The 27,948-nt window shown below is 37.0% G+C and overlaps 1 protein-coding gene across 3 annotated transcripts; it reads right to left on the reverse strand.

Annotated features, from left to right (window-relative positions):
* Positions 1 to 237: 237 nt before the first annotated feature.
* Positions 238 to 27,948, reverse strand: LOC134586514 (cytochrome P450 2C31-like). Of its 3 annotated transcripts, none has more exons than XM_063442069.1 (10): positions 27,900 to 27,948; positions 15,291 to 15,493; positions 13,532 to 13,694; positions 12,816 to 12,965; positions 11,400 to 11,560; positions 9,966 to 10,142; positions 8,155 to 8,296; positions 5,472 to 5,656; positions 4,851 to 4,992; positions 238 to 964 (listed from the first exon to the last, which is right to left on the reverse strand). In XM_063442069.1, exons 2-10 carry the CDS (start codon positions 15,477 to 15,479, stop codon positions 786 to 788), a joined length of 1,488 nt encoding a protein of 495 aa, XP_063298139.1. In that variant the 5' UTR covers positions 15,480 to 15,493; positions 27,900 to 27,948; the 3' UTR covers positions 238 to 785. The 3 variants fall into 3 exon arrangements, with proteins under 3 accessions (XP_063298139.1, XP_063298137.1, XP_063298138.1); XM_063442067.1 differs by lacking the exon at positions 27,900 to 27,948 and adding an exon at positions 27,484 to 27,552; XM_063442068.1 differs by having other exon boundaries at positions 239 to 964; positions 27,864 to 27,922.

Consider the following 27,948-nt stretch of genomic DNA (forward strand, 5'->3'; position numbering starts at 1 on the left):
ATGTGATCACTACCCTTCAATTAAATTTTTTTTCGTTTTTTTTGCATGATCAGTCGTATTTTTTAAATCAATGCCAAAATTTCAAAATTTCTGCCAAGGTATGCAAACTTTTGAGCATAACTGTATGAACTGTAATTTGTATGTGTTTATTGGTATTGTATTGTTTCTATAGTTATAGTGTGTGTGGATGAGGTTGGATTGGGTTTTAATAATGTATTTACTATTTTTAAGTTTAATAATTATTAGAAAATAATGATTTTCTATTCCCTGTTGTTACTGATGTGACTGGTAGTGCAGTGTGCTGTGTATCTGGTCCATGAGTATTTCTAAAGCATTCAGAGGGTTGCTGTGGGTTAAATGCCAGAACTCATAAAGAGATACACATGGTCTGCACCCACTGGAGATGTAGACCAGAGCGCAGAGACTACGTGGGTCCCCTGCCAGCATTAAGGTTTGCTGGGTCAGTCTTTGATCTCCTCACTAACAGAGAGCCATTGTTGGCTGGCATTGCAATGCATGGGCCAGCAGGCAGAGCCTTTGATCTCCCCTGTCAGTCTTGGTCCGTGGCCATCACATTCTGTTGCAAATGCTTGTACACCAATATCAAGACAGCATTTTAAATGTAGCTATTATCACAAATCAACAGAAACGTTATCACTTACAAGTTTTCCTTGGGGTTTTAATGTTACAAAAATGTTTCATATACAGAAAGAAAATGATGTGTTCCTTAGGGAACCTGCTTGCATATTTAAAAAATATAGTTTTTTTGTTTTCTAAAACTTGCTCTAATTTCGAGGGATAGCACACATTTCATAGGGTAACGGGCTTGTGGTGACCGCACTGCTAGGTGTGAGGTCAACTTCTACTCCATGAGGTGGTTGGAATGTGAATTTCTGCAGAAGTCTTGTGAAGAAAAGGAACAACTCCATTCTCGCTAAAGTCTCTCCAGCACAACTTCTTCGACCTAGTACAAATAAAGAAGCATTAGAAATTATTCAGCTTTGACAATGATTCTCACAATACCCTTTAACCCCTTGAGTGCTATCCTCATATTGCTTGCACAGTGACCAATGCGGGTTTCAAAGGCTAACTACATATGTTTTATATTGTTTTTACAAGGGCTCCAAATCCTCCATCTTTTATTATTATGATATTTATTATTATTATTATGATATTTATAGAGCGCCATCAAATTCCGCAGCGCTTTACAATGGGTGGACGAACAGACATGTAGCTGTAACCAGACAAGTTGGACACACAGGAACAGAGGGGTTGAGGGCCCTGCTCAATGAGCTTACATGCTAGAGGGAGTGGGGTAAAATGACACAAAAAGGTAAGGATAGTATTAGACTAGTGACAGTTGCAGAAGAGGAATCAATCAGGAGCTATTAACAGTTTAATTGGTACGCTTTTATGAAGAAGTGAGTTTTTAACGATTTTTTGAAGAAGTGGAGACTGGTGAGCATCTAACGGAGGAGGGAACCTTTTACACAGGGATTAGGTAAAAAATATATTCACTCTGGCAGTCTACTCTAACAAGCAGAAATCTCACAGTAATAGGTTACTCCAAGGATCTTAACCACTATAGCCAGGAGTACTCTAGCACAATTCTCCAGTAAGGGAGGAAACTGTTTTGCAATGCCTGGGTTCCTCTGGGTGTCTGGCCTCCTAGCATAGTGACAAAGCCTCATCCAAATTCTACAGAACTGCATAAGCTGGATGTCAATATTGATGTTCATTCTTTGGCTGAGAGCATCAGCTCATCCCTTTTACTTTGCTAGATACAAAGTAGGAAAATAAATTCACAGCAGACAGAATACAAATCCAAGTATTCTGATTCTAGTAGACACGTGCATGTGTTGCACTCTTCCTTAAGCAAATTGATTTATTTTTTGACAAAAAAACATAATCATCCATCATAGAACTTTTTTTAAGTTTATCGATCAATTTAAAAATGAATCAGAAGGGGTTTTATGACAAACTAAGCAATGTTACATGTCTACATTCTACATTCTACCTTTTATGGGAATTTCTGCCTAAAAAACACCTTTTCATATATGATTTGAAATAAAGCAGTTGCAACAGTGCTGAATTGGGTAATAATTTCCTGGTGACATCCAAACCAGTAGGGGTCGTTCTGTTGTAAGTTATTAGAAGTAAATAAAAACTGTACACAGAGAGATGAATTTAAAACATTTCTTCTACCTCCAAATGAGGGATTACAGGATAATGATATGGCTGTTTGGCTGCATTTTGTAATTGGCTCATTTATTGTTAAATTCCCCCCTTGTATATTATTGTAAAGTGCTGTGGAATAAGTTATATATAAATACCAATAATACTACAGTTACCGTAAGTATTTAGAATCTGAAAAGATTGCAGAAGGTTAATCTACACCATTTGTACAAAAATCATATTAATCTTCAAACAAGCAATCAAATTACATACTTGCACAACCAGAAAACTATAATGGTTGTGCATGCATGTAATTACCTACTCTGTTCTCAATAAACCATTTCTTTTTTAATTCACTGTAGAAAAAGTCTAGCAATAGCTAAGCAAAACATTGAATATTTCTAAAACTAAATTAATTTAACATCCTGAGAGTATATAGTGTCAGAGGGAGGACATTCAATGACCATCATTTCTATATCAGTTCTATATAAAAATTAGACCTAGCTATAACTCAGACATGTTAATGTCACTTCAACTTGCTTAATTGCGATTTGGCTGTGCAGTATGCCAGTTTAATTTTAAAATGAGCACTTTTATATTTAAAAGTTTGTGTGACAGCTGGGGAGATTATTGTCCTACTTCCCTTAGCTCCACTGAGTTAAAAGAAGTAGCAGGCACATTCTAATAGTGCACACCTGCCTTAAAATATTGTATGCAAGAACTCCCTGGGGGGGGGGGGGGGGGGGGGGGGTGGAATTGCCGACTGACTGGCAGCAGGGGGAAGTGCTCTCCTCCTGCCAATCAGTTTATGCCTCCATCCCTTCAATCTGTCTCAGTTCAATGCTCCCTCCACGTGTCTCAGTTCAATGCTCCCTCCCCTCTTTGTGTCACTGTCCCCCCTACCCTCCATCTGTCACTGTTCCCTATCCTGTCCATCTCCCCCTGCCCCCTGTGCCTGCCCACCTTGTAGTTTGCCATGGGTAGAGGATTTTTCATTTCTTCTACCTGGACTGACAGGAAGTGCGTGCAGTGAAAATACTTCCTGTCAGTCCGGGTAGAGGAAACTGAAGATCCTCTATCCACGGATCGGCACGCTACAATGTCGGCAGGCACAGGAGGGGAAGAGGGAACTGAGACAGAGGGGGGACTAAGACACATGGTGAGACTGGAGAGACATCTCTATGAAAAGCCTCTGACTGGACAATTCTCTGTGAAGTGACTTGAAAAGGGGAGGGCTTACAAAGGCTACAGTCATAAGAATAATTGTAGTTTTTATGTCATGCACGCTGTTTTAGACTAGATCCACAATTAATACATACATAAAAATATGCATGCATGTATTCATTGGAGGTATATCTACTAAACTTTTCCCAGTTTTCTTCCCAAGTGTGGAGTGGTTCATTCAGCACTTTAAGCTAAAACCCTCGGATTTTATTTAAAATTAAATCCACAGAATAAACGTGCCAGCCTCTTAGTCCTTTATGAATTTCCAGTGGTAATTTGCAAATAAAGACCTTGGTTTAATATTGTTAAATAAGCTTTTCAAATGATTTAATATATTTGGATAAAGATTTAAAAGGATTCAACTTTATGAAAAATATTTACATTTTGCAATATTCTGATATTTTTTGATATATTGACTTTTTTATGTTTTAATATTTTATATTTATTATCTAACAGTAATAAATCACTGGGAAAACTTATTCAAAAACATTAAATTGAAGCCAAAGTCAGTTTGATGTTCCTACAGGCCAGCTCATGCACAGATCCTTTCTAAAGACCTACTGCATAAGGAAAATGCCATGTGTTTGTTTAGCACAATGCAAACTAATTTAATGGCTTTTTCTGTTTTTGCTGGTTGCATGTCTCTGTTGCCCACATAAGTAGAATATCAGAAGACAAATGACAGGCTTGGAAGAGGGCAGAATAAAGGCTGTGATGAGAAATAAGGTCAGAAGGGGAGATATGAACTGTAGTGTGTGAAGGATAGAGGTATGATGGGATATAGCAACTGTAATTGGGCTATGTGCTGTAATGGGGTAGGGGCAAAAGTGGGGTCAGGAGATGTAGCAGGGATCATGGCTGTGGGGTTGTGATAAGAGCTGTGATAGGGGGATGTGGATATGGGGTATAGGAGCTGTGATGGGGGATAGGGGCTGTGATAAATGGGCAATGCTGGAGTTAGGGTCAGTAAAGAGAGGATAAGTGCTGTAATGGAGGAAGGGTGCGGTAGTAGGAGAATAGGTGAAATATATGGCGGGGGGGAGGATTAATTAAAAAAAATAAGTTTACTCCTTCCATCCCTGAGGCTTAACTTTGGCAAAGGAAAGTCAGCTCCTACTGGTCAGCCCTGGGGAATGTATCAGAGCATTGCTTTGTTAACTCGTGGCTACAATCTGATACAGTTGAAGAAGGGATAACTTAGTAACCAGGTGGTCTGATAAGAGAGATCATTGATCTCCCACCAGCCATGGATCCTCTTGTCTGTGCCGAAGTTTAAGAAGTACTGACCCAGCAGTGGTCAGCCGGGGAGATCCCTTGATCTCCCCTGTCAAACTCTGCCCATGCCTAGTTCCTATAAATTAATTATAAATGTCAAATGCTGGTTATTATGTTTATATATGTAATAAATACACATTGTAAAAAATAGTACTTTATTTTCAGATTAGCCATACCAGCTGAAAAAGGTAGGAATGCATCATTTTTCACAAAATTTCCTTCAGAATCTAGAAAATGCTGGGGATAAAAGTCGTATGGCTTCTCAAAATAATCCTTATCATGCAACACTGAAGTCAGGAGTGTGATGATGTGGGTCCCCTATAAAACATAAAAACAAAGATCAATCAGAAGAACTTAACAAGAAAAAATGTCAGATGCTTACCAAATTACTGCTACTGACCAGGTAGAAGAGAAAAGTCTTTCTAGACAAAGAAAACACTGGCCAATTACTACAAAAACACCATGCTAAACCATAGTACAAAATCATTGTAGCTTTCTTAGTATGTCATCCTGTGACATAGGAATAAGTAAAAACCTCTGGACATGAAACACATTAGGTTTTGGGTTCCACCTGTGGTGCAGTTCCTCATGCCAACGTTGTTCATAATAATAAAGCTGCAATGATTTGTGTACTCTGCTGGAGAATGGTGTTTATTTCCCATATAAAATATACAGCATCCATACGAATTGTTCAAAATAAGTCATAACTGAGTATGAACTATGTTCATACATCTCACATAAATGTATTGCCTGTATTAAATTTGATACAAAATCCACGAGATTAAAGAGATGGTCACCTTGGGAAGAAAATACCCTCTAAACGTAATATCTTGAGTAGTTGCATGGGGAATACCAGTCGGTGAGATGTCGCCAAATCTTTGGATTTCATGGATGACAGCATCAGTATATGGCATTTCCTTTCTGTGTTCGGTCTGAGGCTGCGAAGATCCTATCACTCTGTCTATTTCATCTTGGACTTTTTCTGTCAGTATTAAAAATGTAAATGTTATATGTCCCTTGTTGCAGTGTTTTATGCAGCTTTCAACAGTTTCTAATGTTTTTATGTATTGATGCTTAATGAGAGCCCCCAGAAGCTCCTCTGTAATGCTTGGACTAATGACATATTGGCTTGAGCAGCAATGGGCAACTGGGATCGGACAACATTTAGCCTATCACAGTGCCCATTGTCGGTATGAATAGGGAGTGTGACAAAGTTCCAGTAGTGGCATATTTATGACTTGACACTGAATGGAGGGTGGACTCCAGGTACAATATGCCAATTCATGGAGATAACATGTTAATAGTGATTACACATTTGCTCTCTATTGAACCATTAGCTGAAAACATTAGGAACAATAAAAAGATCAATGGCTATAAAACATCTGACATAGATCAGTAAATAAGCTTGTATGCCGATGACATCCTAATTACAATAACCAACCCTAGTATCTCATTAGATTCTATAATGTTAGAAATTGCCAGTTATAGTCAAATATCTAATTATAAATGAAATACAAATAAATCCATGATTTTAGATATCAATCTGGATAAGAAAACTCAAAATGAGATCAAAGATAGATATAATTTTCTATGGGTCGAAAATAGTATGGATTATTTGGGGGTCAAATTGACCAGAGATGTAAATAAAATTATGGAGACAAATTTCTTAGATTTATTACAAAATCTTAATAAATGGCTAAACGATCGTGGAAATTTAGAAATAACTTTCTGGAGAAGAATAAATGTGATCAATTCATATGTTATCCCAAAATGGAACTATATGTTCCAGATGTTACCATTATATATTTCCTTAGGCTTCACCCAATATATTTGGAAAGGTAAGACACCAAGACTGAGTCAGTCAACGCTAATACAAAAGTTAAGTAGAGGAGGATTAGCCTATCCCTTAATATTGAATAATTATAGAGCAGCAACAATTTAACACATTTACAGGATGCAAATAGAAGATAATAAAAATAAAGGATGGTATAAGATGGAACTTACTGCAGGAGGAGTCCCCAGTTTGGACTGTTTTCTGGAACACCACTAAATCTCATAAAAGAGAATACTCCAATACAATTTTTACACATTTATTAAATAGTTGGTTTAAAATAAAAAACTATTAAAAATTGAAAATAGAGTCCCAAGCTATTTAGAGCTGAATTTTGTTGAACAACAGGTCGAAGATATAAATCTTCATAATTGGAAACAGGCAGGAATTGTACGGCTGGCTCAGCTATTGATAGAGGGAACAATAAAACCTTCGTTCAATTAACACAGGAGTATAGCCTACCATCAAGGAGCTGTTTAATTTTTTGAGACTTAAAAGTTTTTTGACGACTCATTTAATTCTCAAAATTCTCAGACTCAAAAACTAGTTTAAGCAACGTGATCAACATATTATTTAGTTCATATAGAACAACTACACCACTCTCTAAAGCTTTGCTATTAAGTAAAATTTGCAATAAAGAAAAAATACCAATAGCTATAGCTGCCTGGAAGGAAGAACTAAACATAGACATAGATATCAAGCATTGGGGTTCTTCACTGGTGGAAGTTTCGAAGACTATACATTCGCTAAATCTACTAGAAACACACTTCAAGGTTTTAAATAGATGGTACATAGTACCAGATAAATTGAACAAAATGTACTGCCCAATAAATCATCTATGTTGGAGATGCGGCTTGGTTACAGGTACTTTTAAGCATATATGGTGGGAGTGCCATAAATTGAGCAACTTGTGGTCTAAAATCCAAAGGTTTATATCTACAGATCTGAACCTTGGGCTGAGGCTCTCCCCAGAGGTTGTCCTGCTTCACTTAAACTGGCCGGCAATGTCGTATGAGTTGAAAATTATTCTTAGTCATCTCTTCTTAGCTGCCAAAATTGTGGTTGCGAGATGTTGGAAAAACGATATGGACGTCCCTTGGGACAAAGTTAGAGCCCAGCTTTAGTTCCAGATCAAAATGGAATTAATGATGAGTGAACAAAAATTAAGTAAAAAAGTAACTGTTTGGATGAAGTGTTGGGAGCGGATAAATAAATAGAGCTTCCAGTAAATAAAGTGCCTGTCAAAACTAATTTATTTTATAAATTTAAAGTGAAACATTGCTAGATCGTTTATACTTTGGATAATATAAGATTCATAGTCCTGCTCGACCTGCATCTTCTCCTCCACCCCTACAAACAGATTTAGCTTCTTTCTTTTTCTTTTTTTTTCTTCTTCTCTCCCCTGTTGCATTGTCTTGTATTTGTAGATATGTAATTTAAATTTATTGTGTTGTTTTCGGTTAGTGAAATGTGTAAGGAAAATTTACACTGCTATATTCCTCAATTGAAGAAATGTTTCCTTGCATTAGTATGTAAAATGCATTGTTCTGTATTGTTTCTTATAAAAAAAATTCAAATAAAGATTATTAAAAAAAAAAAAAAATAGGGATTACACACATCCAAAAGGTAAAACTAATATTTTTTCTTACTTTGAATCTCTGGATATTTCATCATTAGCAAAAGGCCCCATCGAAGAGTTGTAGATGTAGTTTCCATTCCTGCTCCAAACAAAGTGTTCACGAGACTTAATAAATTGTCGTTGTGGAAAAACTTTTGAGCGCTGGATTTTTCCTGAAATTAATAAAATACACTTTTGGTAAACCATCTGTTTACTAATAGGATCTAGCAAATGGATTGACTTTCTTTTATTTTGTTTTTATTTTTGTAGATGAAAGTATGGTTTTGGGAGCCATGTCAGTTGCAAGAAAATCATTCATATACCTATTTTCGTATGAAAATATACACTTTTCTGCTTTTTCAATACTTTTTTTTACCTACAGACTGCAGACTGTAGCACGTCTACTTTTCTTTAACCCCTTAAGGACCATACTTCTGGAATAAAAGGGAATCATGACATGTCACACGTGTCATGTGTCCTTAAGGGGTCAAAGAGTTGACTGCAAATCTGTTTAATCCAGCCGTTTTACTAATTTATATGTATTTTATATATTCACGCTTTCATGGTGTAGAAAAGAAAAATGCTGGGTTCATGCACTCCATGATGCACCTTATATTCACAGTGGTGCCCTAAGATTGCAAGACCCTTATTAAAAGATAAAATAATCATGCAACATAGAACATACATAATGCTGAAACATGTAACAGGTATACTAATAATGGGATGATGAGATTCTGGAAACATTGATAAATCTCTCGACTTTAGTATTACTGTGTTGTTGTTGTTGTTTTTGTGAATAAATTTAGTTTGGCAGAGTAACTTTTTTTCGGGAGGCTTAAGTGTCTTAACCTGCTTTCAGCATTCTAGTGCTGTTTTCTGAATTTGACCACCTATAATGTTTGGTTGGTGGCATTGGCTTCATGATGTAAAAGGAACTACAACTTTATACATACAGCTGGTTACTGCAATTTAAGTCCTCAGTGCCTCTGAATTATCTTTCTATTCTTTGCTTTATTATTATAATGACTTCAGAGTGCCTTGGTGGTATTTTCCTATAATACAAACTTCATAATTATATATTATATATATTAGAGAGAAAGGTAATAAAAAAGTACATTTTACCTATGCATATTTTGCACTCTATCAATGCCTATTTCAACTAAAGACCTACAGAAACTCAGAAAAACAAATATTCCCAATTTTGTCTGGTCAGGGAGGAAACCTTGAATAGCTTTTAATATTGCTCTATATACTTGGTGTTCCAGATGCCATCCAATATTACAGAGCTGCTCAACTTGCCCCAGTTCTTAACTGGTCTTCTCCCCTTGGCTGAGTCTACCGGGTTGACATAGCAGAATCAGCAAAACCCTCATGGCACTTTTCACATTTGTTCTGGACCACAACAAACAAAGCAATAATTAACAAACATGCTTATAGAGACAGACTATCTGCCAAGAGATACACATAATGACAGTAGACTACATGAATTGAAAAGTAGACTACATGAACAGTAATTGCTGGGTTTTTGTTTTTTTACAAAGACATATTTAAACTTGTACAAGACCTGTAAATTCTATTTTATTTTTCTTATATTAACGGGCCAAAGAAAGCACCTTGGACTTTAGATAATTGAATATGATTAATTGGCCCATGCCTTATTTATCTACATTAAGTATTACTGTAACATAGGAGCCAATAACTCATATTAAACAATTTAATCTCCTCATATTAAACAATGTATTGCCCAATTATATATATATAACATATTTTAAGGAAACAAACAGAAAATATGTTTTAGAAGTGATTAATTGTTGTTATTCACATAAAATACAAAACACGTACCTCCTTCTGCTTGACAAGAAATGCATCAATTAGATTCCTTTGGTCATTCATGTCCAGTTCCTCATTGTATTTTATGAATGATTCTCTAAAAAAATCTCTTGTTTTTTCTGCATAATTAAAAATAGTTTTGTGACTTCCAGGTATCCAGCGCATCACAGAGGGATAAGCACTGTAAAGCTATTGGCAATGAAGAGAAAATTGATTATTGTAGGTCTTACTAATTTAAATTGATAACAAAAATATGCTTCTATGATTTTTTAAAGTTTTCTGTTGTTGATTATACAAATAAAAAATAATCATGTGCATTCATGAAAGGGGCACTCGTGGGGCAGATTGTACTCACTCATTTTAACCCCTTAAGGACACATGACATGTGTGACATGTCATGATTCCCTTTTATTCCAGAAGTTTGGTCCTTAAGGGGTTAAGGCGTTATGTAGAGGGTGAATTCAAATATGCAAAGAAAAAAAATAAGAATACAAAATACTCCATTTTTTTTTTTTTTGCATTTGCTATTAATCCCTCAAGTTTTGCAGCATCTGAATCGATTTACCAAACCAGAAAGTAACTGCTCTCACAGTTTTCTATTGCACTGGTGAACTTATCCAATAAATAGTGGACTTGTGCATTTGGTTTCGAAACAAATTGCAATGTCATAATTTTGGGCAATTGGCATGTCGTCCGAATTCCATAACTCTAAAATACCATGTGATCAAATCACTAAACAACCAAAATGGACAATGGATAAAACCATTTTGTTTGTTTTGTGATTCATAGTTACTCCTCAATTTAAAAGAAACACTCCAGACTCCATAACCACTACAGCCTGTAGCGCCATCATAGGGTAAGATTTCAAATTATGTTAGCATGGTTTGGTTGCTTGGCAACTTAACCTGGGTCATGTTAAACCCCTGAAATTCTATGAGTCACTTCCAGTCTTCTGCAGTAGGAGAAACAAGATGGCTCTGTAGAGCAAAGCCTGGCCAATGCAAAGAATAAGCCGATGTTCTCAGAAATGAGCATGAAATGGTTCAACATGGTGCTGAAGACTGGAAGTGGCTGATGTGGCAATGATTCATAGTGGGACTTGGATAGGTAGTCGATCCATGCTAAAAATGTCTGTACATTGCAGAGCCAGTGAGGTAACTCAGTTGGCAAATTCCCAGACTACAAAGCCTGTTCAAAATGCAAGGTCAACTCAGCCCTTCATCCTTCTGAGATCGATAAAATATGTACCATCAATTGGGTAATAACTACATCTATTATTATACAGCTGTCGATTTGATTAATAATTATATGTTATTATTATTATGGAGATTTTATTTAAGATTTTCGTTTCTATGCACTGTCACCTTTTTAGTAGATATAACTTGCTTTTTTTTTTTTTGCTTCTGTGAATTCCAAATGTTAGCATAAATATGATTTAGTACTTACCAGAGCCATAGGACCAGACATAATCTTTAAACATTCTTGAAACAACATCATGAGTTTCAGTAAAATGGGACTGTTGAATTCAAAGCGTTGACCAAGCAGTAAAACCACTATAATATTGGCTACTGCGGCAGTCATCAATTCTGAGTTGTCAAATGGCTTTCCTTGAATGATAACAGAAGATACAACCTTTATGGTTCAATAGTAATTATATTGCCATTTGATATTATAGAAGACAATTAACATACTACCCCTAGGGATAAATCATTAACTCAAGAATTGAAATTAATTGGAAAGGAAATAGTACATTTTAAGACAGAATATACAAGAAATCTTCAGTTCAAGGTCAGCTATTATAGCTTAAATTGTTAAAGTCCCTGATTCTAATCATTTTTTCAGAGTAACTTTTTTGGACTGATGGTAGCATAGAACTTCAAATTTTAAGCTCCAATAATAAATACAATGGTAAACTTCTTTCAGAAACAAGACATAGAGGAAGCACAGCACATAAATATAAACAGTCACAAAGCTGATAAACCAAACAGGCAATGCTTGAAAAAAGCTTAACATTCTCTAAAAAAAAGTGTCACACAATCACACAAAATAATTAAAATAAAAGTTACTCAAATAGTAAATAATACACTATAGGAATTTTATGCCAACACTAGGTACTTCCTCATACCATATGAAAAGACAGACAATACACAGAGAACTAGAATATTAACACTCGTCAACTCCAGAATTTCCACAGTTGTGGTTAATTCCATTCATCAAGGACTCGGCAAGATCTCTCTTGAATGGATCAAACTCTGTCATGGTAATTCTGAAGTTACTGGGTTGTATGTTGCATGGATCTACTTTGGGGACCCTTCAACAATGCACTTGGCTTCTGTTTGCACTCATTGCTTATCTTCAGCTTCTACACTTATTGATATAACATCCAGAGAAAGGCACAAAAGAAAAGAGAGACAAGCAAATACTTAGAATCAAAGAGAGTGAGACACACAACAAAAAGAGAAAACAGAGAGATACGCAAGACATAAAGGCAAAGAAATGTATATGAGAATGTTATTGGTTAGACACACAGGGAGAGAGAGTGTTATGAGCATTAAAGATAGATAAAGAGATGTGCAAGACATAAATAGAAAACTTGCACATGCAGACCAGAGAAAGCTATGTTAGACATAAAACACACCAGCCAAAGGCTCATAGATGGAAACGTGCAGATGATAGAGAGAAGGTAAGAGACAGAGATAGAAGACACATGAAGTGATGTATGATTGTTAAAAAAAAAAAGTTGAATGTTAAATACTTTTAACGTAATACTGATTTATTAAAAGTGATAAGTATAAAAATATAAATGCAATTTAACTGTGCACGTTGAAATACATAGAGTTAAAGTACAATACAAAAACGAACCTTTGTTGGATCGAAATTCTTCCACTAATAAATCACATTCTTCAATTATCTTGCCTTCTATTGATTTCTTTCCCATTCCGAAATCTCGTAATGTTGAAAGAGTAAATCTTCTCATCACTTTTGCATTTTCACCATGAGAAAAAATCAGACCTAAATACAGAGAAAATTTACATTTAAACAGTCAGTGAGCTCCTTCACAATTAGTGGTTTACAAGGGTAAATGCAGGAACCTCTAAGTAGAGAGTACATTATGCACTAACATTACGTGCATATTATGCATTGGACATGTATTTCCTTTCCTTGTTTACACTATTAATGCATATCTGTTGTACATTACATTTTGTGTGATGATCTAGAACCATTCTGTGCTACAAATAGAATCCAAGTAAACACAACATTTAATTTTTAACCCCTTAAGGACCAAACTACTGGAATAAAAGGGAATCATGAGATGTCAAACATCTGCATGAAGGGGGTTATGGTGGTTATGGGGTTATGGTGACTATAGTCCACAGCTGTCAGATTTCAATCACTGTTAAATATATATTTTTTTTAATATGTACATTTGTTTTTTTAACTGAAAACTTCAAACCCTGGCAGGACACAGATGTGGGAAACCAGCTGAGACACATTTCACATTTCGTGATATGGCATTTGTCCATAGCCTATATTTATACAAATAGATGTTAAAACATTGTTAAGGTTGTACATCTCACCATTTCCTTTAGCTAGAGCTTCCATCAGTGGTAAGTAAGGTCTCTCTGAAAACTCATCTGCATGGTTTATGAGAGCATCCTTCACTGTCTCATAGCCACACAGTATAACTATCTTCTCAAATCCCAAATGGATGGTGAATATTGAGCCATACTTCTCAGCCATCTACAAATTAACATATAAGTAAGGAATTAGCAAATATCATGCAAAGTTTATACTGCAAAAAATATGCATACATACAGTATTAAACAGACAATGATAGGTGCATCTGCAGCAAACAAGCAATCATTGTGTGCCTCTCAAAATAAACCCTATGTGACAAATACATTTCTGGTATAATAAAGTATGACATAGTATAGAATATTAAGGTATAGTATCAATGTGTTGCAACAAAAACAAAGAATATGAGAACTCATGGACAAAAGCTTAGAGACACTCAGTAGTTTGCCCTTCGGTAAATCCCCGCTCAGGTCTCAAAATAGTTTTTGCTCACTCGTGCCATTACAGAGAGAACATATCTGAAGCATATCAGACTAATCCCACCTGGAAGGGCAGTCCAGAACCGAAATGTCAGCACGACCGCAACCCCAGATGATTGTTTTGGCCTTCTTTGGGCCTCATCAGTGAGGTGTAGCTGATATCCCTCTAGGCCAGGGGTCCTCAAACTCTGCCCCCCCAGATGTTGCTGAACTACAACTCCCATGATTCTTTGAAGTACATAGATAGCCAGAGAATCATGGGAGTTGTAGTTCAGCCGGAGTTTGAGGACCCCTGCTCTAGGCACTTATGATCTGAGTGGGGAGCCACTGAAGGGCAGGCTAATTGAGCTGTTGTCCATTCTCAGTACTCTCTTGCAATTTGTTTTTTGCTCTCCTTAAAAAGTCATCCTGACGTGGACCTCTTGCTCACAGTGCCTATTATTATTATTGTAATTTATATAGCGCCAACAGATTCCATATCGCTTTACAATATTATAAGAGGGGCGATTTAACTATAAATATCACAGTTACAAGAAAACATACAGGAACAATAGGTTGAAGAGGATATACCTAAATGACGATGCCTAACAAGGTTGAAAAGATCATCTGGGGTTGCTGTGTCCCTCATGCAGAGAGAGCCAGCCTGCATTTTGAAAATCACAGTGAGAAGCGCGGAAGCGCCTCTAGCGGCTGTCAATGAGAGCCACTAGAGGCTAGATTAACCCTAATGTAAACATAGCAGTTTCTCTGAAACTGCTATGTTTACAGCAGGCAGGGTTAACCCTAGACAGACCTGGCACCCAGACCACTTCATTGAGCTGAAGCTGTCTGGGTGCCTATAGTGGTCCTTTAATGTTAAGTAATGATTCCTTGTTAGTCAAATGCACCAATAATAAAAAAAATACACACTGTCACTAATATAGAACTAGCAGAATTGGTAACAACAAATACAAATGCTCACAGTACATTAACGAGCTAGCTAGAGTTACTGTAAAGAAGCACACACACAAACTTCAATGTTCATATGGAAAATCGTAGATTACCATCTTCAATCTTAGATCTAGTTGAAAACCACCATGAAGACTGCAATTATTTTTTTTCCTTAATGTAGCAATATTACTTTTCAAGTTCATCATTGAGATATGAAATCACAGTTTAGGCCCATTTTTAAGACAATAACTTTTTCTGACTGGGCATTACAATCAGAATATAGGTTTGTGAAATTCAGATTGTGGTTTTCCTTTAACCAAACTAATGCCAAGTGTTATTATTAAAATATTACCTCCTGAAAGGTTTTATGTGGTTTCTGTTTCTTCAAAATCAGATGGTGTATATTTCCAATTAATGGCAAAGGCTTCGGTCCAGGAGGAAAATTCTTGTCACCATTTCCTTGTCGACCATAATAAAATTTAAGCAGAAATAGGACCACTGCAACTAATAGAAGGACGGATACTGGATCAATGGCAGGCATGTCTGCAGGATAATCTAGAGGGAAAAAGACATAAAAATTAATGCTTAAGCAAAATCTAAAAATCTATCTATCTATTTATCTATCGTATTTGTGTGAGTGGGGGAATACAATGACCAGTCACAACACTAAAACCACTGACAGGTAAAGTAAGTCTTGTGTGGCGTTCTCAGTATGCAGTGGTTCGTATCTACCAAAAGTAGTGCAAGGAAAAACAACTGGTAAACCGGCATCAGGGTCATGGGTGCCTAAGGCTCATGGATGCACATGGAGAGCAAATGCAAGCCCACCTAGTCTGATCACACAGAAGAAAAAATATGGGGAAAAAATGCACATAAATCGGTACAAGAAATTGAAAATTGAATCAAGCATGCTAATTGACTAAATTGCTAGGTCGCAAAAAGACCAGGTGATTCATCACAAGTACATTTTATAGCTCCTCCCACACTAAGTGACTTCAAGCCATTGACAAACCAATTCCTATACCTAACACAATGTCAAACTTTAAATCCTAATATAGAAACATAGAATGTGATGGCAGATAAGAACCATTCGGCCCATCTAGTCTGCCCAATTTTCAAAATACTTTTAATTAGTCCCTGGCCTTATCTTATACCTATGATAACCTTATGCCTATCCCATGTAAGCTTAAACTCTCTTACTGTGTTAACCTCTACCACTTCAGCTGGAAGGCTATTCCATGCATCCATTACCCTCTCAGTACAGTAATACTTCCTGATATTATTTTTAAACCTTTACCCCTCTAATTTAAGACTATGTCCTCTTGTTGTGATAGTTTTTCTTCTTTTAAATGTAGTCTCCTCCTTTACTGTGTTGATTCCCTTTATGTATTTAAATGTTTCTATCATATCCCCTTTGTTATGCGAATTACATTATGGTACCAACTGAATGAATTCAGAGAATAATATAAATCTATGTTAATTCACTCCACACATGCTGTATTATCCCCTCACCATTGTGAATTAAACCTGCACTTTCTGTGTGCACACCCAACTTTCAGCAGCCATTGAATTAAAGCCATGCACCCACAGCAAAATAACACATTTATATATATATATGTATATATATATATATATATATATATATATATATATCTCCAAATATGCTGTATTAGAGTAGAATTCTAGAAAATGATATTATTGGTGGTATTATTTCTCTCTTAATATTATAGTGGGTTGCAAGCTAATAATGAAAGAGTGAAAGTAATTTCCCCGTGTGCCCTTCCCTCTGTCCCAAACAATGGTGATTCTTACAAATATACATGATGTCATAACATCATAACCAAAGACCATCAAGGTTTGATTTTTACACATTTGTATAAATGCTGATGATCCAAGATAAAGTGAAAAACCTAACCTAAAGCTACTTTTAATTGTGTCACATAGTGGGGGGGTGGGATCTTTCTTGACTCCAAGGCAGTTAGATTTCTCATTGGATCAACAAGTTGTTAAAAAAAAACAAAAACAAAGAGTCATTATTTAAATATTTATACAGGATCTGCTAAAACAACATAATTGTACAAATTATTCCACATCTTTATTGTTCTTACTGTAAAGAAGCCTTTGCTCTGCTCTAATAAAATCTCCTCAGTTGAACTCTAAATTGGTGCTCGCTCGATCTTTGCACAGTATATTAGTGAACAGGGTTCCATACTGTGCTAAGATTAGTGGGCTTTAAAGTACCTTAACCATTTCAGTACCATTTCAGTACCAAAATGAAGTATTTTTTCAATATATATAAATATGTAAAAAAAATAAATGGAAAAATAAAATAAATAATAATAATAATAATAATAATAATAATAATAATAAAATAAATATATATATATACGTTTTTAATTTCATGTATAGATATATTGATATCAAAATACACTTAGAACAAAATAATATATATTTTATTGCCATCCTGATGAAAGCCCATGTACTGGGGCTGAAACGTCAATATTTTTAATGTCATAAATTAAAAGCCATACTTTATTATTACTTATACCAAGTCCTTGGAGTGCGGTCATTTTCATTTTTTTCTTTATTTATGTACTATTTTTACATAAGTAAGTCATTTTATTAATTACAATTTGCGGGACCTGCCTGATAACCCAGGCAGAAAGTCCAGAGAATTTAATTTGCTAGCACTATATTTAACCCTGTAACTTTCCAAGACACCATAAAACCTGTAAATAGGGGGGTATTGTTTTACTCGGGAGACTTTGCTGAACACAAATATTAGTGTTTCAAAACAGTAAAATGTATTACAACAATGATATCATCAGTGAAAGTGATGTTTTTTACATTTTTCACACACAAACAGCACTTACAATATATAATTGTTGTGATACGTTTTATGGTTTTGAAACACTAATATTTGTGTTCAGTGAAGTCCTCTGAGTATAACAGTACCCCCCATGTACAGGTTTTATGGTGTTTTCAAAAGTTACAGAGTCAAATACAAGGCTTGTGTTTCAGTTTCTTCACATTGAAATTCGCCAGATTGGTTTCGTTGGTTACGTTGCCTCACAAACACTGGTCAAAACTGGTGTTCAAATTAGTTTTTTGCATTTTTAACACACAAATATTAACGTTAACTTTGGCCAGTGTTGCTACTTAAAAGGACTGGACGTACCCAATTTGCAAAACCTTGGGTTGTCTACTATTGCAAATGGTATGCCATCATGGGGGTAATTCTCATTCCTGGGCTACCATGCGGTCTCAAAGGCAACATAACCAATCTGGCGAATTTCAGTGTGAAAAAACTGAAAAATGTAACATGCAATATTTGACCCTGTAACTTCCCAAAAAACATTAAACCTGTATATAGAGGGTACTGTCTTACACGTGAGATATCACTGAATACAAACATGTGTATTTTATTGCAGTAAAAGCAAACAGTATTATGACATTCATAGTTGAAATATCATGCAGAACTAAAAAAATAACATTTCTTTATTTCTCACATTTTTTACATTTTATTCATATTAAATTATGTTTAATAACGACATATTTGATGATAAATGAAATTCCTATTTCTCCTGCATTAAATGATATATAATAAGTGTGGGTGCACTTAATATGAAAGAGGTGAATTACGGTTGAACAGACATAGTCAAATTCCAAGTTTTGTTTACGTTTTATTTTTATCAAAACGTGTGCATTTGGCTTAGTCCTTAAGGGGTTAAATACATGCAGGAGGCTCCTGCAATGTCTAGTCTAAAGTCTTTACAGGAGGTGTTTAGGAAAGCTGTGCACTTTACATGCAGGGAGGTGTGACTAAATCTGTGGAAACAAAATAATTTAACTCTTAAAAGGTAGATAATTTAGGAGTGACACTGCAGGGGCATGAACTATATACCAAAGCTGCGTCATTAAGCTAAAGTTGTTTTGGTGACTATAGTGTCCCTTTAATGAGAGAGAGGAAATTTGTTGTTGAAGAAACACATACCATAAAAACTAGCAGAGTTATGACTGCATTCCAACCGCATTGGCAATTCTCATGGCTGCCAGTTGCTAGTTTTTTTATGTTTGGTAGGCATGGGAGGTACATTACCTTCATTAAAGCAATATTTACCCTAATACCCTCTTATTTACCCTAATAGGGTTTTGATTTATTTATTTTTTTAAACTTTTTTAATGTGGCAGCTGGCAGCAAGTGCTGGTCAGCCATCACATAATTAACCCAATGATTTGTATCTATTTGCCCGCTGGCTGCTAGGATTTTTTTTTAATCCAGGCCTAGAGTTGATGCTTCTGGTCCTTGATTTCATTCATTTGGTCTGTATTTTAACTGTCCAGTAGTGTTTGGTCCAGCTGACATCTGAAACAATTACAGGGCCTGAATTACAACAACTGGAAATTGATGTAATTCCATGAACAATGTTTGGATTGTGCAGTCCAAATGGCCCCATATAGCAGAGAATAGTATTGCCCCATTCAATATGGGGCCATTCAGACTTTAGTGAATAACTCTGTAGAGCAGTGTTCTCCAACCCAGTCCTCATGGACCACCAACAGTCCAGGATTTATGTATTTCCCTGTTTTATTCCAATGGAGATATTGACAAAACCTGGACTGTTGGTGGTCCACGAGGACTGGGTTGGAGAACACTGCTGTAGAGGTGTTATTTTTAACACTTGCCTTGGTACTTAAGAGGTTAAGGTTCAGCTCTTTTGACAGTAGAAAGTTGACAATTAAATTACAACTATCAGGAACACATCTGTGTACATTGCCATGAGATAAGATTAACTGTGCAATATAAATATCATGAGCATCTTGATTGGGTGAGTCAATTCCTATCTTTGTGAGGACACAGCCCCAAACTGGGACTTTTTCACTGAATCCTGGACTGTAGCAGCAGCAGGCTTACTCCAAAGACTCGGCCTTAATTCATCATCTGTATTTTACTTACTATTAAATATTCTAAGGTTTGTTTGAAAATAAAATAACTGAAACTATCTGAGGTTGTTCCAAAAGATACTGGTGTGTCAAAGTATGTGTTTTATTATGTATTGCTTAAATTTATATCTTTGAAGTTTACATTTTCCATGACATGCAGAATTTCTAAAATAAATAAAGTGATGGTCAGTTAAAATTTGGGGGAAAGGGGGGGCGAGGCCTGACCAGCAAGGCTGATAGACGTGCCACTGCAGAGCTCCTCAGACAATAGGGCAAAATACAACTTTTTAGCCCTAAAAGCGTATGAAAAAGCAGCCCAAATAGCTTCATTTGACCCATGAAAGGGCACTAAACTGACCTTGCAGCCAGCGATCATTCTGAAACTTGCTGGCAGACCGACTTGCACCATGAGGCCTGGCGACCGTAGAGCGGGAGAGGCGGCCGATCCCCCGGTCCGGTGCCACGAGATGCTGACACAACGCAAGAAGGAACCCCATTACCCCCCCCTCCCCCCCGGACCATCGGGGGTGATCGCTGTCCACACCTGAGGGATAAATCGAGACCGGAGCGGGTGCAGAGGGGGAACGCATGGGGAAGTATGCAACACAATGCTGCACCCAACATGGCGGACGCCTCATGTTCCCCCGAGCCCACAGACCCACAGCATGAGACCCGGCAAAGACTAGAAGCAATCTTCGACGACTTCTGGCGCAAGCTGGAGGCCAAACTGAAACCTCACAACGGCTAAGCAAGTGCCACAAAAGCAACAAGCATGGCGCCACCGGGAGGGCTACGGAGCCACAACCCAAACGGAGCAATGCGGGCCTACCAGCACAAGAGCAGGAGGAAACCTGTAAGCCTACATCAAAACCCAAACCAGCATCACCCGTCAAAAAGGTGTATAAAGCTGCCGCCCTGACTACCCGACGTCCTTCTGGGCTGGGAGCCCATCGGGGGATTACCCCATGCCGTCCATACACCCGTGGGGACGCCCGGGACAGGGAGAACCCGTGAGCCCCCGAGCCAACCACCGTGTCTGGGAGGCTCCATGGACTCAAGGCGAGGGCTGTCGCTAAGGCCCGAGCCAGAGAGTCGGGAAGCCGAGTCGCAGTGGGAACACCCGAACAGAACGGCGAGACCACCACCACACGCCAAACCCCCCCTTCTTCAAGAGGACATCACACTCAGACCCCAGCCGGGAGAAGCACTACCGACATGTGGACACTATCTCTGAGCACCCCCTATGCCCCACTTGCAGGCACCATGAGAATGCCGGCTGACTTTCGGTAACACACTGGGGGCTAGCTTGCTGCCCTATCACCATGTCCATACAGATTTTCGGTGGTGTACTTTTATATTTTTATGTTTTGAGATAAGCAAACAACATTGAACTTTTAAGAGCTCTTCATTGTTTATTCATTTCTGTTTGGCTTTGCATTTTTCAGAATATTCTTTGCACAATATTATAATATCTTATTACGCCCACTAGACATGTGCCTGTATAGCCTTTCACCTGCTAATTCCATGCTGACAAGCCTGATTACCCGGCGATTTAACTGTTTACCTTTCCTTTCGCATGCCCCACAAGCATGTATTGTACCCCGCTTGCATACTTAGTCTAACTCATACTCACTTTAAGGCACCCTACCATGCCTCATACTCTACTACTGTTACGCATAGCTTGTCTAGCCAGGCATATTGGCTATTGTCCACTTAGGTGGCTTGGTACTCCGGGAAACACTGGATCAGGGCGGGCTGTGGCTGAGGGTCGTTGGGGCGCTCGGCCCCAGCTTGCTGGACTCCAGTGAACTGATGGCTGCGCCTCACCCTCTAAGGGCATTGGCTCATTAACCTAAAAGCAACCTTCATAGCAACACTTGCTTTATTATTCTCTCTACTTTAATCGGTAAATTTAATCGCATACAATATGTGCTGTAGCCCAATGACTTATCCCCAATGGCACTGACAACCTGATAACTCTCTCAGGCTTCCTAAGCTTCTGAGTTTAGCCATTGCTGCACTGACATATTTAATTTAGCTAGATTTGCATCATAGAAATGCCACTCTTGATAACCCTGCAGAATGGGTGTAATCACGCTAAGATGTCTTATATGCATATCTTATCCAATCAAGCATTGTTTGCCTGTAATTACCTATTTTTGAGCGAGTTGACAATATATGATGTTTCACAATTTAAGCATGTCGAACCACTCGTGACCCAACAAAATAGAAGAGTGTCACAAACGAGCACTTACCAGGTTCCTTAGTTTAACATTGTTCCTAGCACGTTATATCTACTTATAAAAATAAAATGTGCTGTTTATCTTTGCCATGACCATGTATGTCGCTGAAATGCCTGTAACCGCTGTTGTGGCGTTACAGAATACTCTGTTTTGTAATACAATGCACAAGAAAAATAAAGAATTTAAAAAAAAAAAAAAATTGGGGGGGAAAGAGTATTTGCAAACAAATCAAGACAAACAAGTTCAAAAACAGTGATTGCTTTAGAGTCACAATTTCAGCAAATATTAATTAGAGCAGTTTACTGACAACTAAAGTGGCTCGATTCTCATTTTCCACAGAGCACCACAGTTATGGAATAATCTCACGGGCACAATCAAATCTTCATTTAATCTAAAATCTATGGCAACATACCTCAATACAGAATGCATCTGTCATGGTTGACTATATTTATTACCTGTTATGGTTTAAATGTATATATATCTGTATGTATATACATATATTGTATATTGTATTTTTTTGGGGGGTAATATTATATTGTACCCTATTGAAACAATGCAGTGTTTGTGGACCTGCAACATCTCGATGTATCCTTCCTGGTATTTTTTTTTAATAAATATTGATATATAGTATTTGGTACTTGTACATACTGATTAAATCACTGCATTATCCAATGATATGGTTATCTCAATTGTCAAGCATTTGTGGCCTTGACTATGTCAGTAACCTACTTTTACCATTCCAACAAGGCACTTTATTGCAGTTTGAGATAAAAGTACTATCTGTTCTTTCCTAGACTTTGTGTTTTTATAAGCTCTTTTTGACTTCTATTCTGCTGCTTAGCCTCTTTATTAACATATGCTTTCTTTAAAAAATAAACTAAATAAAATAACGACATTTATCTGAGACTCACAAAAAACATCAATTGTGTAAGTTGATGTCTATGAATATGTTAAATATAATGTAGATGAACACGAAGTTTTGGAGATTATCAGTTATAATGTTATATGTTAGATTAGATCAGAGAGATAAAGGAGCAGATTTAATTAATTCATTCATCTAGTCATTCATTCATGCTTTCATGCAATTGGTGGCACTGGGCAGGCCCTGAAACGCACACTAGTGAAGTAAACTGACTGCTATTATATTACAGTCCAAAAAGTTTAGTTTTTTTTTAAATGCAAGCTATTGGGACACCAGTGAGTGAGTGGTGGCACTGGGCAAGTGGGCACAGTGTACGCTGTGAGCCTGACACACGCTGGCAGACAACTAACTGCTATTCAATCTATTACAGTCAAAAATTTTTTTATTTTTTTTTAAATGTACACTACTGTTACACCAGTTATGAGTTGCACTGGTGTGACACTGTGCCCTGGCAGGCCCTGAAACACACACTAGTGAAGGAAACTGACTGCTATTATATTACAGTCCAAAAAGTGTTTTTTTGTTAAATGCAAGCTATTGTGATACCAGATATGAGTGGTGGCACTGGGCAAGTGGGCACAGAATACGCTGTGAGCCTGACACACACGCTGGCAGACAACTAACTGCTATTCAATCTATTACAGTCAAAATTTTATTTTTTTTAAAAAATGTACACTACTGTTACACCAGATATGAGTTGCACTGGTGTGACACTGTGCCCTGGCAGGCCCTGAAACGCACACTAGTGAAGGAAACTGACTGCTATTATATTACAGTTAAAAAGTTTTTTTTTGTTAAATGCAAGCTATTGTGACACCAGATATGAGTGGTGGCACTGGGCAAGTGGGCACAGAATACGCTGTGAGCCTGACACACACGCTGGCAGACAACTAACTGCTATTCAATCTATTACAGTCAAAACTTTTATTTTTTTTTAAATGTACACTACTGTTACACCAGATATGAGTTGAACTGGTGTGACACTGTGCCCTGGCAGGCCCTGAAACACACACTAGTGAAGGAAACTGACCGCTATTATATTACAGTCCAAAAAGTGTTTTTTTGTTAAATGCAAGCTATTGTGATACCAGATATGAGTGGTGGCACTGGGCAAGTGGGCACAGAATACGCTGTGAGCCTGACACACACGCTGGCAGACAACTAACTGCTATTCAATCTATTACAGTCAAAATTGTATTTTTTTAAAAAAATGTACACTACTGTTACACCAGATATGAGTTGCACTGGTGTGACACTGTGCCCTGGCAGGCCCTGAAACGCACACTAGTGAAGGAAACTGACTGCTATTATATTACAGTTAAAAAGTTTTTTTTTGTTAAATGCAAGCTATTGTGACACCAGATATGAGTGGTGGCACTGGGCAAGTGGGCACAGAATACGCTGTGAGCCTGACACACACGCTGGCAGACAACTAACTGCTATTCAATCTATTACAGTCAAAACTTGTATTTTTTTTTAAATGTACACTACTGTTACACCAGATATGAGTTGAACTGGTGTGACACTGTGCCCTGGCAGGCCCTGAAACGCACACACGTGAAGGAAACTGACTGCTATTATATTACAGTCCAAAAAGTTTTTTTTTTTTTTTTTTAAATGCAAGCTATTGTGACACCAGTGAGTGAGTGGTGGCACTGGGCAAGTGGACACAGTATATGCTGTGAGCCTGACACACAGACTGGCAGGCAGGCAACTGCAATTACATTACACAGAAAAAAAAAAGCAGACTGATGTTCTAGCCCTAAAAAGGGCTTTTTGGGGTGCTGTCCTTACAGCAGAGATCAGATGAGTCCTTCAGGACTGTAGTGGACACTGAATACACTAGCCTAGCTATCAATTTCCCTATCAAATCAGCAGCAGCTACATTGTCCCTACTCTCACTAAGAATGCAGCTTCACAATGAATGTAAAATGGATGCTGTCCAGGAGGTGGGAGGGTCTGCTGCTGATTGGCTGGAATGTGTCTGCTGACTGTGAGGTACAGGGTCAAAGTTTACTCAATGATGATGAATAGGTAGGCGGACCGAACAGCGCATGTGTTCGCCATCCGTGGCGAACGCGAACAAGTGATGTTCGCTGGGAACTATTTGCCGGTGAACAGTTCGGGACATCACTACTGTTCAGCCATCACATAATTAACCCAATGATTTGTATCTATTTGCCCGCTGGCTGCCAGGATTTTTTTTTAAATCCAGGCCTAGAGTTGATGCTTCCGGTCCTTGATTTCATTCATTTGGTCTGTATTTTAACTGTCCAGTAGTGTTTGGTCCAGCTGACATCTGAAACAATTACAGGGCCTGAATTACAACAACTGAACATTGATGTAATTCCATGAACAATGTTTGGATTGTGCAGTCCAAATGGCCCCATATAGCAGATAATACTATTGCCCCGTTCAATGTGTTGCCATTCAGACTTTAGTGAATAACTCTTTAGAGCAGTGTTCTCCAACCCAGTCCTCATGGACCACCAACAGTCCAGGATTTATGTATTTCCCGGTTTTATTCCAATGGAGATATTGACAAAACCTGGACTGTTGGTGGTCCACGAGGACTGGGTTGGAGAACACTGCTGTAGAGGTGTTATTTTTAACACTTGCCTTGGTACTTAAGAGGTTAAGGTTCAGCTCTTTTGACAGTAGAAAGTTGACAATTAAATTACAACTATCAGGAACACATCTGTGTACATTGCCATGAGATAAGATTAACTGTGCAATATAAATATCATGAACATCTTGATTGGGTGAGTCAATTCCTATCTTTGTGAGGACACAGCTCCAAAATGGGACTTTTTCACTGAATCCTGGACTGTAGCAGCAGCAGGCTTACTTCAAAGACTCGGCCTTAATTCATCATCTGTATTTTACATACTATTAAATATTCTAAGGTTTGTTTGAAAATAAAATAACTTGAACTATCCGAGGTTGTTCCAAAAGATACAGGTGTGTCAAAGTATGTGTTTTATTATGTATTGCTTAAATTTATATCTTTGAAGTTTACATTTTCCATGACATGCAGAATTTCTAAAATAAATAAAGTGATGGTCAGTTTAAATTTGGCGGAAAGAGTATTTGCAAACAAATCAAGACAAACAAGTTCAAAAACAGTGATTGCTTTAGAGTCACAATTTCAGCAAATATTAATTTGAGCGGTTTACTGACAACTAAAGTGGCTCGATTCTCATTTTCCCACAGAGTTATGGAATAATCTCACGGGCACAATCAAATCTTCATTTAATCTAAAATCCTTGAAGAGATCTATGGCAACATACCTCAATACAGAATGCATCTGTCATGGTTGACTATATTTATTACCTGTTATGGTTTAAATGTATATATGTCTGTATGTATATACATGTATTGTATATTGTATTTTTTTGGGGGGTAATATTATATTGTACCCTATTGAAACAATGCAGTGTTTGTGGACCTGCAACATCTCGATGTATCCTTCCTGGTATTTTTTTAAATAAATAATATTGATATATAGTATTTGGTACTTGTACATACTGATTAAATCACTGCATTATCCCATGATATGGTTATCTCAATTGTCAAGCATTTGTGGCCTTGACTATGTCAGTAACCTACTTTTACCATTCCAACACGGCACTTTATTGCAGTTTGAGATAAAAGTACTATCTGTTCTTTCCTAGACTTTGTGTTTTTATTAGCTCTTTTTGGCTTCTATTCTGCTGCTTAGCCTCTTTATTAACATGAGCTTTCTTTAAAAAAATAAAAATAAAAAAAATAACGACATTTATCTGAGACTCACAAAAAACATCAATTGTGTAAGTTGATGTCTATGAATATGTTAAATATAATGTAGATGAACACAAAGTTTTAGAGATTATCAGTTATAATGTTATATGTTAGATTAGACCAGAGAGATAAAGGAGCAGATTTAATTCATTCATTCATCTATTCATCATTCATTCTCATATGGTATGTAGTACGCACCTTTTCATTTTGGTCTCATATCTGATGATAATTATTAAATGTTCAAATACTGGGCTGCTTTTCTTTGCCTAAATAGCAACATTTTTCACAGAAATATCCATACAGAAAAGACTAATTTAGAGTGACAAAATAATCAAGCAGAACATTTTTTTTAAGGGAATGAAAAGTTTGATAAAAATGACATTAAACTTGACAGTTGTGTACAAAACATGCAACAGACAAAGCTACCCAGGCAAATTTGATAAATTATTCCAAAGAGGAGCAAAACTGTCAGCCCCAAAGTCCTGCTCATTTACTATAGCAACTTCCAGTCACATTGTGGTTGCATGCAAATGTACTATACATCTCTCTGTATTAGGTTTATGCACAATTATAAAGATCCCGTGCCTTGACCAATAACACGTCTAAATTATATACGCTAATTTCTCATTGCACAGTTTTCATGTGCAAAATGTTACCAAAATCGTAGATCAGGCGCCTGATTTCTCTCATGGCATTAATTACCCATTGAATGTTATGAGGAAATAAATGACAAACTATGAACAATACAACAGACCCTTTCAAAATTGAATTTAAAAAATCAAATATATTACAGCACACTTTACACTAATAGGTAGAGTGATAATTCCCTTTGTTTGTGATTTATCTATTTTATTAGTAAAAGGGATCAAACACATTCTGCTCTAATATTATTGAAATAAGTCATGTAAGGAAATAAGCAAGGCATTGGATTTTCTGTTCTTTCAATACGTACATAAAGTATCACACTTTTTATAGCTACAAATATGTGTAATTATGTATAAGTATGCAGTTACAGTTACTGAAATTAGCTACATACCTTTAATCTTGCTATGAAACTCTGAGTGCAATTTACCTCTTATTTTCCATACAGTTTGCTCGTATCTCTTCTCCTGTCACTTTAT

The sequence above is a fragment of the Pelobates fuscus genome, chromosome 2 (assembly GCF_036172605.1).
Source record: "Pelobates fuscus isolate aPelFus1 chromosome 2, aPelFus1.pri, whole genome shotgun sequence".
NCBI lineage: Eukaryota > Metazoa > Chordata > Amphibia > Anura > Pelobatidae > Pelobates > Pelobates fuscus.

Bases quoted from the DNA above. Each gene is read 5' to 3' on its own strand.
- LOC134586514 (XM_063442067.1), bottom strand. From the start codon at position 27,517: ATGAGAGAAATCAGGCGCCTGATCTACGATTTTG. The intron at 13,695-15,290 runs GTAATATTTTAA...GTTAATTTGTAG, and splicing joins CACATAAAACCTTTCAGGAG to ATGGCTGAGAAGTATGGCTC. The intron at 5,657-8,154 runs GTAAGAAAAAAT...TAATACTGACAG, and splicing joins GAAATATCCAGAGATTCAAA to AAAAAGTCCAAGATGAAATA.